Genomic DNA, 12,572 nt, shown 5'->3' on the forward strand with positions numbered 1-12,572 from the left:
TGTCACACACTTCTGCATCTACTGAGATGATTATGTGGTTTTTGTCCTTTGTTCTATTGCTACAAAATATTTTATTAATTCATTTTCAGGTACTAACTCAATCTCGGCCGGTCACGGTGGTTCACACCTCTAATCCCAACACTTTGCAAGATGGAGACGGGTAGATCACTTGAGGTCAGGAATTCAAGACCAGTCTGGCCAACGTGGCAAAACCCCATCTCTACCAAAAACACAAAAATTAGCTGGGTGTGGTGCCCCATGTCTATAGTCCCACCTACTCGGGAGGCTGAGGTGGGAGAGTCATTTGAACCCTGGAGGCAGAGGCTGCAGCGAGCCGAGATGGTGCCACTGCACTCCAGCCTGGGTGACAGACAGAGACTGTCCCCCCTCCCCCGAAAAAAAAAAATCAATCTTGCATTCCTAGCATCAGTCGCACTTGGTCATGGTACATAATTCTTTTTGTATGCTACTAGATTCAGTTTTCTACTAAGGCAGCCACTGTTAATTATTAAAAACTGCACAGATGATCTGAACATTGTACAAAAGCTTAAGCAGAATTCTTCTATAGAAGGCTTTGTTTTCAGGTTAAAATAAGGCATGTTTACAATTAGTAATACATGAACTATTATCTTCTAGTAATTCTTGTCCGTATGAGCATGAAGCCACTACAGATATTCCTGAAATGCACTCAGACCTTGACTTGCACATAGTAATAACAGAAAAAGGCACTGGGAATCCCCATAGCCGCTTGATAAGAAAGGAATCTGAGTCAAATTCTTAGACATCAGTTTAAAATCTAGAAGACAAAGTAACCTTTAAGAAAAAGACCTAACATCAGCCGGGCATGGTGGTTCACTAATCCCAGCACTTTGGAAGGCCGAGGTGGGCAGATCACAAGGTCAGGCGTTTGATACCAGTGTGGCCAATATGGTGAAACCTTGTCTCTACTAAAAATACAAAAATTAGCTGGGCATGGTGGTAGGCGCCTGTAGTCCAGCTACTGGGGAGGCTGAGGCAGGAGAACTGCTTGAACCCAAGAGGCAGAGGTTGCATTGAGCCAAGATGATGCCATTGCACTCCAGCTTGGGCAACAGAGTGAGACTCGGTCTCAAAAAAAATAATAATAATAAAGACAGAAAAAGAAAGAAAAAGACCTAATATCATCTAAAATGAAATCATACAACTTTTCCATGATGTTCTCAATGAAAATATTTCTTACCAGTGTTCGCTCTGATTTTCGAACAAATGGAAATTTTTCCACCAGTATTGGCATAAGAAACCACGGTGTCCTATTTTTAAAAAATTAAATCAATCCATGTTAACTTTACTTTCTAGAAAAGGAATAAAAAGGAAAACTACCATTCTAAAAGCAAATATCGATAGATATAGGAGGCAAACAGGAACCCCTACCTCAAAGAACTGGAACTTTTTTTGTTTTTTGAGACAGAGTTTCCCTCTTGTTGCCCAGGCTGGAGTGCAGTGGTGCAATCTCGGCTCACTGCAACCTCCGCCTCCCGGGTTCAAGCGATTCTCCTGCCTCAGCCTCCCAAACAGCTGGGATTACAGGCATGCACCACCATGCCCAGCTAATTTTTGTATTTTTAGTAGAACGGGGTTTCTCCATGTTGGTCAGGCTGGTCCTGAACTCCCGACCTCAGGTGATCCGCCCGCCTCAGCCTCCCAAAGTGCTGGGATTACAGGCGTGAGCCACCGCGCCCGGCCAGAACTGGAACTTACAATGTATTTACTTCTGAGAAAATCTATAATGACTTAGAGAAAATAAGCTTCTGTTAACTCTGATATCGACAGCAAATCAAAGAGGAAGCTTCTCTCCCACAGAAACGTAACGGCACTTTTGCTGACATTTCCCACTACACATGTATATTATTTTTAAAAGAAGAAAAAATTATCAAGTTGGATTTTTTTAAGTTAACAAATAATCAACGGACAGAGGGAACTAGAAGTCCACCCCTCCAAAAGAAACCCACAAACCTGAAAAGCTTTTCTTAGAAGTGCAATTTTTATTCATATGGCATGACACAAACACACCCAGGGGTTTCTCACTGAAAATTTTTGGATAGCATATCTGTTGAAGATAAAAGCAAAATTCCAACCACCATACAAAACTGGGGGAGAATCTGCATACAAACTTTGGAAAACAAAGAGAATAAATAGAAAATGGAAATGCCACTTTTTGTAGAATGTAATGTTTCCTCAAGTGGATACAAAAAAAACATGCAATGTAAGACTCAAGCTTTAATACTACGAACATTTTATAATTTTTACTAATTGATTACAACTTTCTTGAGAATTAAACATTCAAAATAAGGAAAAGTATACTCACGATGGTACATATCTTGCTATTATTTGCAAGGCTCTGTGACATGTGTCAAAATTTGCAGGAAGATCTGAAAGGAGAAAAGTTGAGAGTATGAGCATCAAAACAAAACTGAAGGGCGACACGCTTGAAGCTAAAAATAGACGCTGGCTGGGCACAGTGGCTCACTCATGCCTGTAATCCCAGCACTTTGGGAGGCTGAGGTGGGCAGATCACTTGAGGTCAGGAGTTCGAGCCGCGCCTGACCAATATGGTGAACCCCCATCTCTACTAAAACTACAAAAATTAGCCGGGGATGGTGGCACACGCCTGTAGTATCATCTACTCAGGAGGCTGAAGCAGGAGAATCACTTGAACCTGGGAGGTGAAGGATGCAGTGAGCCGAGATCACACCACTGTACTCCAGCCTGGGCGACAGAGCGAGACTCTGTCTCAAAAAACAAACAAACAAAAAGTGACATACTTGAAGCTAAAAACACATGCTAACCAAAACGGAATAATTTATCAGAAAAATATTAAGTTCAAGATTTTTCTTCACAACCATCAATGAAAACTAAATGGACTAATTATATAAATAATGCATTCAGGACAACTGACTGCATATCAATGGTAAATATAACAAAAAGATTATATCAAAAGTTGTCATTTTTGTGGTCTACTTATTAGAACAGGTGCCAGGTATTCTGTGCTTTACTTTTTTTTTTTTTTAAAGAAGACAGTGTCTTGCCATCTTGTCCAGGCAGGGCTTGAACTCCTGGGCTCAAGCAATCCACCCACTTAAGCCTCCCTGTTAGCTGTGACTAAAGACACACACTACCCTGCCTAGTTCTACTTTAAGCCTTTTTTAAGAAAATATTTGAAAAAAAAGTTTTGTTTTTTTTTTTTTGCAGAGACAAGGTCTCACTATGTTGCCCAGGCTGGTCTCAAACTCTTGGCCTCAAGTGATCCTCCCGTCTTGGCCTCCCAAAGTGCTGGGATTATGGGTGTAAGGTACTGTGCCCAGGCTTTAAACCTTTTTATACTTACTATCATCTTCATCATCAGAATCTGAAACATCTACATCGCCTTCCTTAATGATCACTCGGGCTTTTGAGGGAAAAAGAAAATATGTTATTCTGTCATTGATCTAGACAATGAATGGCTACACAAAAAAAGTTATTGACCTAGACAATGAACAGCTATACAAAAAAGTTATTTTTCCATAATCCAAAGTTAGCCCAATGATTAATTAAATGCACAATCTGAAAAAAAGTAAAGCAACTTTATAGTTTTTAAATGGCTAAAAATTCCTAGATTTCACCAGGAGTTCAAAAAAGCAAATTACAATTCATAAAACTCACAGCAACAAATGAATCTAGACACCTCCATAAGGGTCATTACGGGGAATATATGTCTACCACAACTGGTGCCAATATGCATCTGCAATCTTCCATGGTAGCAGTCTCTCACATATAAGGGGAAGGTGGTATTTTAATAAAGAAGTATTAAAAAGAAAAGAAAAGAAAATTCCAAGCAAGCAAAGAGTAATGACTTACGAGGCACAAAATGGGAAGCAATCATGCTGAGACACGGTCTGAGGAAAACAGTCTGTGCTGATACAAGATTACCAAGAAAAGCCAAATACTCTTCCACTACTGTTTGACTTCTATTCAACCAGGGCAATCTCTAGAGTGGGGGAAGAAAGATAAAAGCAGCATGTTATTAATATAACGTATACTATTACCAAAGTTCTGAATTACATACTCGACAGTAAAATAAATGATGAACTTACCAATATAATACTGATAAGTTGCTCAAAGTCTTTTGTCAAGTACATGATAGAAGAGCGGAATTCTAGCAGCCAGTTGATGATCTGGTCATCCTTAAGTTAAACAAAGAGCACTTTCAAAATCACAAATCCTCTAAGATAACAGAAATTTACAGCTATCTTATATCAAACATTTATCAAGAATAGGTTGGGGGGAAAAGGTCACAAACTTGGAAGGAAATCAAAACTGGGTATCAAAACAGAAAAATATGTCACAATAAACTTAACTGTTTTAAAAAAGTAATCTAGTAACTCTAATACACAGGAAAAAGACTTAAATGCAATACTTCAGCCTGATCACTTTTGTTTGCCCTGAAAAAGCGAAATCACCTCAAATGTTGACACCTGGGACTTTTAAAAACTGCAGAATTCTAGCAGATTCAAATATTAGAAGATCACAAAGCAACAATAGCTACCTTTATTTCCTCTATAGTCAAGCTGACCAGGAAGCATGCTGATAAAACTCAGTCTAGGCTGATCAACTGGGGTCATGAATAAACATAACTTTTCTAAACCAAACCTGTGGCTCAGTTTAAATATATTATGATGTGTTTGTTCTGTATAAATGATAGCCCCATTCCTCCATGAAATATTTTTCAGGCAATCAAATTACTGTTCATAGTAATTGTTAGTGACATAAGAAGAACTGCTAAATTTGAAACGCAATGTATAAAATACAGTGTCAATTATGTAAAATATTACTATATTAATTATATTCATGCATATATACTGCACAGGAAAAAAACCATTAAGAAAAAGCCCCTAATTTGTGGAAGGCTTAGACATATAAATAAAAGCAACACAAGGTCATACCTACAGGGATATTCATATGGAGTTATCATTTAGTGAGAATACACCATATGCCAGGCATGGCGTCTGACACTCTACATATATATCTTCTTCTAATCCTAAAAACTCTGCAAGATGTTTAGTTATTCCCATTTTGCAGTTCAGGAAGCTGAGGCAAAGAACAATTAATAAGCAATCCGCCCAACCAAGAGGCCAGTAAAGAAGCAGGTCCAAACCTGTCTGTCTCGGTCAAGGGTATCCTCCATCCACCGTCCCACACGCCTCCCTATATGCGGAGAGGAAGCTGTCCCCTTTTCCCCTCCTTAATTCAGCTACTGAGTGCTTACTATGCCATATCCATGTGTCAAACTCCCACAGATCAACCATTTTCTGATGAAATCCCAATAGCCTGGCAGTAAAATAAGTAAAACCACAACTCATTTGTACTATGGTAATTTCATATGTCCATAACTGTTAAGGATAACATTAACAGTAGCTCACTAAGGCCAAAGGCATGTAGAAAACAAGCTAAGTTAGTGTGCAAATAAAATAATCTATCCTCTTTTCCACTAAAAAGACTGCAACAAAACTAGAAGGATAATATTTAAATTGTACCATTTTTAAAAGTAAATCAGGCTGGGCGTGGTGGCTCACGCCTGTAATCCCAACACTTTGGGAGGCCGAGGTGTGTGGATCACCTGAGGTTGGGAGTTCGAGACGAGCCTAACCAAGATGGAGAAACCCCGTCTCTACTAAAAATACAAAATTAGCTAGGCGTGGTGGTGCATGCCCGTAATCCAGCTACTCAGGAGGCTGAGGCAGGAGAATTGCTTAAACCTCAGAGGCAGAGGTTGCAGTGAGCCAAGATCATGCCATTGCACTCCAGCCTGGGCAACAAGAGCAAAACTCTGTCTCAAAAAGAAAAAAAAAAAGTAAATCAGTTGCAGACTTTGATGCTTTAGTACTGAACTATTACTATTTCTACTAGCAGGCAGGAACAGTGGCTTATGCCTGTAATCCCCCCACTTTTGGGAGGCCAAGGCAGGAGGAGACTGCTTGAGCCCAGGAATTTGAGACCAACCTGGGCAACATAGGGAGACCTCGTACCTAGAAAAATTAGCCAGGCATGGTAGCACATGCTTGTGGTCCCAGGTGCTCGGGAGCCTGAGGTGGGAAGATTGCTTGAGCCTGGGAGGTTGAGGCTGCAGTGAGCCATGATCGGGCCCATTACACTCCAGCCTGGGTGACAGAGCAAGACCCTGTCTCAAGACGAAAAAAGTTCTACTTGCAACACTCTACACAACTAGTGCAATTCTTGGTATGTCAAAATACCAAGAATGAGAACTGCTGATACAAAATACAGTGGAACACAAAGAAGATGTCCCTTTGTATCTGGGAAAGAAGGTAGGGGTCAGGAAAAGCTTTAAAGACAAAGTGATGCTTCAGCTGTCTTTAAACAGTAACAGAGTTAAATCTTTTCTGGAAGTTCTACTTCTTACAGAAGGAAAAGTATGTTTTCAGAAAACTGAAAGACGTTCAGTATGGATGGCATGTATAGTGAACAAGCCAACAGATAATAAATCTGGGGAACAATGAAGCACCAAATAGACCATGGAGGGCCTTGTAAACCAGATCTGTAACTAGAGAGATCTTGAAGTGTGGGAAACGGACTCAATGAAGGAACAATCATGTGCTTAGAGAGAACCAGGGAAAGCTCCATTAAAGGTAGAGCCCAGCCAAGAGTGGACATGCTAAGTTTGGAGCACCTATGATGATTCTGGGTAAATGCATCTAACAGACAGTTAAGAGACAAATCTAGGCTAACTGCAGTGGCTCACGCCTATAATCCCAGCACTTTGGGAGGCTGAGGTGGTGGATCACTTGAGGTCAGGAGTTCGAGACCAGCCTGGCCAGCATGGTGAAACCCCAAATCTACTGAAAATACAAAAAAATTGCTGGGCGTGGTGGCATAGCTACTCAGGAGGCTGAGGTGGAGGATGGCTTGAACCCAGGAGGCAGAGGTTGCAGTGAGCCAAGATCATCCACTACACTACAGCCTAGGTGACAGGGCAAGACTCTGTTCTGCCCGTCCCCAAAAACGAAAATGAAACAAGTCTGGAGCCCACAGGAGCAATCTTGGCTACAGATACAAATATATTAGGACACAGGCAGATTTCAAAGCCATGAAGGGAGATGAGGAGATCACACAGAAAAATCAACAGAGTGAGAAAGGAGTCAAGTTTTGAAGACCAATCAACACCCAATTTAAGATCAAGAACCTATCGAGAGATACTAGAGATTAAAGGATCACTGGCCGACGTGGTGGCTCACGCCTGTAATCCCAGCACTTTGGGAGGCCGAGGCAGGCGGATCACGAGGTCAGAAGATGGAGACCATCCTGGCTAACGTGGTGAAACCACATCTCTACTAAAAATACAAAAAATTAGCTGGGGTTGTGGCGGGCGCCTATAGTCCCAGCTACTTGGGAGGCTGAGGCAGGGGAATGGCGTGAACCCGGGAGGCGGAGCTTGCAGTGAGCCGAGATTGCGCCACTGCACTCAAGCCTGGGAGACAAAGCGAGACACTGTCTCAAAAAAAAAAAAAAAAAAAAGATATTAAAGGATCAGAAGACAGGAGGATCAGAAACACTGAAGTTTTAAGAAGTGGGTGGCCAACAGTGTCGGCTGACACAAGGAATGCAAGGCTTAAAAAAATAAGTCCACTGAGGCTGGGCTCAGTGGCTCACACTTGTAATCCCAGCACTTTGGGAGGCCGAGGCAGGCAGGTCACCTGAGGTCAGGAGTTCGAGACCAGCCTGGCCAACACTGTGAAACCCCGTCTCTACTAAAAATAAAAAAATTAACCAGGCGTGGTGGCGGGTGCCTGTAATCTCAGCTATTTGGGAGACTGAGGCAGGAGAACTGCTTAACCCGGGAGGCAAAGGTTGCAGTGAGCCCAGATCACACCACTGCACTCCAGCCTGGGTGACAAGGAGACTCTGTCTCAAAAAAAAAGTTCACTGAAATCAGCATGTAAAAAAAAAACATGGGTAACCTGTCAGGGTAATTAGTACAGTGATAAGAACGGTGGACTTAAATGTGAGTGAGAAATGATACGGCACAGTTAGCTGGAACAAAAACAACAGATTACAATTACTGCCCTTACTTTGAGTCAGAGACTGTTCTAAGTGCTTCTTGCATATTAGCTCATTGAATCCTTTTAAATATTTCCATGTTTAAAGCCAGGCACAGTGGCATGCACCTATAGTCCCAGCTTTTTAGAAGGCTGAAGAGAAAGGATCATTTGAGGCCAGGAGTTCAAGGCTATAGTGCACTATGATCACACCTGTGAATAGCCAGAGCAACACAGCAAGACCACACCTCTTCAAAAACAAAACACTCCATATTTTTTAAATCTCTATTGTTTTCTTGGTTTTACACAGTGGAAAATAGAGGCAGAGAGGTTAAAACAATTTGCTCGAGATCACACACTGGATAATAAAATTAGAATTTATTTCAGGCAATCTAACTACCACTACCATGGTAATAAACCATTCTCTCCAAAACTGGGCAGTAAAGAAGAACGGTGAAACAAAATGTATTAAGGTTTTACTACATGATAGGTGTATCTCGAACCTGGAAATGCTGAATCAGTGGTTGTTTTTTTGGTTTGTTTAGCTTTAAAGAGACAAGAGAATTGCATGCAGCATGGAGGAAAGAGGTAGTAATCTAATAAAAAGGAAGCATTAGAGCAGGGTTCCCAGGCTCAACACTGTTGTCATTTGGGGCTGGATCACTGTTGGTTATGGGAGGCTGCCCTGTGCACTGTGAGATGTTTAGCAGCATCTCTGTCATTCACCCACTAGATGCCAGTAGCACCCTTTCCTCCCAACTGTGACAAACAAAAATATCTGCAGCCATCACCAAATGTTGTCTAGGGGGTAAAACTGTCCCTGGTTGAGAACCACCAGATTAAAGTAAGGGAGGAACATGGAGACAGCAAGTTCTGGAGGACAGAATGGGACCCAAAGAGCAAACTATGTCTGTACAAAGTGGCAATAATTTTGCTAATGATCAAACACAAAATTAATTACCTTTATGTCTGGATCTAATAGCTGGTTCTTCAACAACTCAAAGTCATTTGTTTCACCCTTAACAAGAAGGGGAAAGAATTAAGTTTTGCTTTTGTTTCCTGTTCAGTACCAACAGCAAGACTTTTAACCGTACCTTAACATCAGATGAAATTATAAAAGGAATACTAAGTTTCACATGTCAATTGATTACAAAATCATGACTACAAAAATTTAAACACTCATGTTAGTGCAGCCAGAGGGCCTGGAAAAAGGAAAATGATAAACTACCTTTAGCTATACTTCTGTATTGACATTTGAACATAATAGTTGATACTCCTGCGAATTCTCAAAAAGCATGAGGGAAAAAAACAGCCAGCTATAATGATCTAATTCAGGAGGATCTAAAAAAGTATTCACTCAAATATGGATACAAATGGATATTACATATAAATATATGGTTACTTAACATTTTCCCTCTACTGCTAAGATATAGTAGAAATGCTTCTAAACTACCACAAAAACAAAAATCTCTATTCAGAGAACTGGTTTACCGTCCCAAAGTAATGCTTAGGTAAGTTCTTCAAAAAATAAAATGCTGTAGGCCAGACATGGTGGCTCACGTCTGTAATCCCAGCACTTTGGGAGGCCAAGGCGGGTGGATCACAAGGTCAGGAGTTCGAGACCAGCCTGGCCAACATGGTGAAACCCCTTCTCCACTAAAAAAATTAAAAAATTAGCCAGGTGTGGTGGTGCATGCCTGTAACCCCAGCTATTCAGAAGACTGAGGCAGGAGAATTGCTTGAACCTGGGAGGTGGAGGATGCAGTGAGCCAAGATCACGCCACTGCACTCCAGCCTGGGTGACAGAGTAAGACTCCGGCACAAATAAATAAATTAATTAATTAAATAAATAAAATGCTATAATTGTTTTTAATTCCAGCACTTGCTAAAGTTAAAAGATGCTTTGTAAATAAAGCATTTGAAGAGGTGAAACCTCAGCAAAGACATTATTACTCTCTCATTATTACCTGAGAAATGGGCCAAGGTGGGGGGAAAAAAAGGACACTACTCCTCTAATTTTGCACTGATGGCATCATGCTATTAGTAAATATTTGATTTCAACTGGTATCTTAATTAATCTTGCTATTTCTATTGGTCTTTAGTATAAATAGCAATAGCTGTATTCTGACCTGACGAAAAGTAAACCTCACACATTATCTCCTCTTACCTTTTTGTACTTCAGCAAGACTTCTGTCACAGTTCCACCAAACCGAACAGTTTTTCTTGGGGAGAATTGAAAAAACCATTCTCTAATGCACGCATATTTGAAATCCTGTGGAACCAAGATTAACAAGCTATTAAGTTCATGAAAATAATAAAAATTATAATAGCCAACATTTATTGAACCAACATAATTCAGTGGGACTACTGTTAAGGCCTCTTTACTGGTCTCCCTGCTTCCACTCTTAACCAACAATCCCTCCTTTGCTCAGCAACCAATAACTGTCTTCCCACTGCACTTACAGTAAATATCCAAATCTCTCAGTGTGGTCTTTAAGATCCTACATTAATCTGGCCCCTGCCTACCTCTCTCACCTCATCTCCACCAACTTGTTTCACCACAGCCAGAATGTCTTTTCTGCTCTTCAAACATGCCAAGCTATTTCTCATTTCACTTACTGTTCACTCTATTGGAAATACTCTTTCCCAAATCTCTACGTGGCTGGATATTTTTTTTGAGACGGAGTCTTGCTCTGCTGCCCAGGCTGGAGTGCAGTGGTGTGATCTTGGCTTAACTGCAACCTCCATCTCCTGGGTTCAAGCAATTCTCCTGCTTCAGCCTCCTGAGTAGCTGGGATTACAGGCACCTGCCACCACGCCAGGCTAATTTTTGTATTTTCAGTAGAGACGAGGTTTCGCCATGTTGGCCAGGCTGGTCTCGAACTCCTGACTTCAGGTGATCCGCCCGCCTCGGCCTCCCAAAGTGCTGGGATTACAGGCGTGAGCAACCGCGCCCAGCCTAGATTTTTGTCTTTATTCAAGTGGAAGCTCAAATGTCAGATGTCTTCTCCATGAGAAATCTCAAATACTCCTTCTCTCCCTTCCCCCTCCCCCATTACCTTGTTGTATAACTGAAATCATCGTGTTCGTTTATTTATGGGGCTATGTACTGCCCTTCCCCCCTATACTGTAAGTCTGTAGAAAGCAGGGACATTAGCGTCTTTGGATAAACCACTGTCCCAGTGTTTAACACAGTAAGCAGGAGCTCGATAAATATTATGAATCATATTACGCTAATTGTTTTACAAGGTTTGCTTCACTTACACAGAGTAAATTAATGAAAAAACATAGCATCCTAATGACTCTGAAAGTTAAACGCCAAGAGTGCTATGGGGGTTAGGGATTTTAAAGGTGGAGCAAATAAAGACTGCTAAACAATACATGCGTCGAAACAAATTTCAAACCAAAAAAGATGTAATATGCAATTTGCCATGAGTGACAACATTCGGCTGATAAACCAAATAGCCCAGGGAAATCCCTTCCAAATTCGGACCAAGAAGCGGGAAGGAAGAGGAGTCAGGCGCAGAAGGCAGTACCCAGGCCTGGGAAATCACGAAGAAAACAGTCGGGAAAGGGGGCCTCCAGAACAGAGAACATACTCACTTTTCCAGGCCCCACCCATGTCTATTACCCAGTTAGGAGGAATGAGCTCATTTCTGCGAACGTGAGATGACCCCGACCCCGTGCTCCTACCACACGCCATTAGCTTTGTCCCACATCCTTTCAATCTGCTCCTCTAAGCGCGGTCCTGAGCTTTGGTCCTAGACGCGCAGAAGGAAGCGGCCTGAATCTTACCCAGTCCTCGACGCGCCCAGCGTCTTGACTGCGGAAGACGAAGCGGCCGCATCTCCCGGCAAACGCGTGTGAAGCAGCGGTGCCGCCATTGGGCCGAACTAACGCGACCGCTGCGCCTCACGCCGGATGCCCTGCTCCTTCCAGCCACAGCCCTCTGTCCCGGAAGTTGCGCGTGCCAACGCAAACTTCAGCCAATCAGGGCCCCGCGTGGGGAGGGCGTATGCTGTCGGCGGGCTAGAGCGCCGCCAAAACCTCTGCTCATTCTACTTGCACGACTTGTTCCACCCTGCGCGAGTGCGCGAGTATAAGGAGAGACGGGAAGGACCGGCTCCATCCAGCCCTGAGGATCCCAAAGAAAGGGTGGAAACACCCTGGATGTGCTAAGCTGTGGCGGGTACACTCGAGTGTTAATTTTTTGGAGTCAAAGCCTCCCTCAGTCAAATCGAAGAAACTGAAGCACTTGTGACTGACCCAGATCTTCACGGAGGAAAGGGGATTCGAACCCGGCTAACCCAGGAGCCTGAGCTCTATACTCAATGCAGCATTCTCACAGACACCCAAGATAAACGTTATCCTTACGGAAACGAGTTCGACGAAGTGACCTACCCCCAGAGCCTCAAGGCTGTGATGATGCTGGAATGAGAAACAACAGGAGAGTTACCAAGAGGTGTTACCCCCTTGACATTTATTTATTTATTTATTTTTCTTTTG

The 12,572-nt window shown here is 42.2% G+C and overlaps 1 protein-coding gene across 1 annotated transcript in view; it reads right to left on the minus strand.

Annotated features, from left to right (window-relative positions):
- The window catches only part of RRN3 (RRN3 homolog, RNA polymerase I transcription factor), a 33,116-nt gene extending 21,113 nt beyond the window's left edge, over positions 1 to 12,003 (minus strand). Inside the window, 9 exon segments of the mRNA XM_030798052.1 lie at positions 1,220 to 1,289; positions 2,345 to 2,408; positions 3,365 to 3,424; positions 3,874 to 4,003; positions 4,110 to 4,199; positions 9,028 to 9,084; positions 10,234 to 10,295; positions 10,298 to 10,338; positions 11,862 to 12,003. Of these exon segments, the coding sequence (XP_030653912.1) occupies positions 1,220 to 1,289; positions 2,345 to 2,408; positions 3,365 to 3,424; positions 3,874 to 4,003; positions 4,110 to 4,199; positions 9,028 to 9,084; positions 10,234 to 10,295; positions 10,298 to 10,338; positions 11,862 to 11,950 (663 nt within the window). The 5' untranslated portion in view covers positions 11,951 to 12,003.
- Between the last annotated feature and the right edge of the window lie 569 nt (positions 12,004 to 12,572).

This window comes from Nomascus leucogenys, chromosome 18, assembly GCF_006542625.1.
Source record: "Nomascus leucogenys isolate Asia chromosome 18, Asia_NLE_v1, whole genome shotgun sequence".
Classification (NCBI taxonomy): Eukaryota; Metazoa; Chordata; class Mammalia; order Primates; family Hylobatidae; genus Nomascus; species Nomascus leucogenys.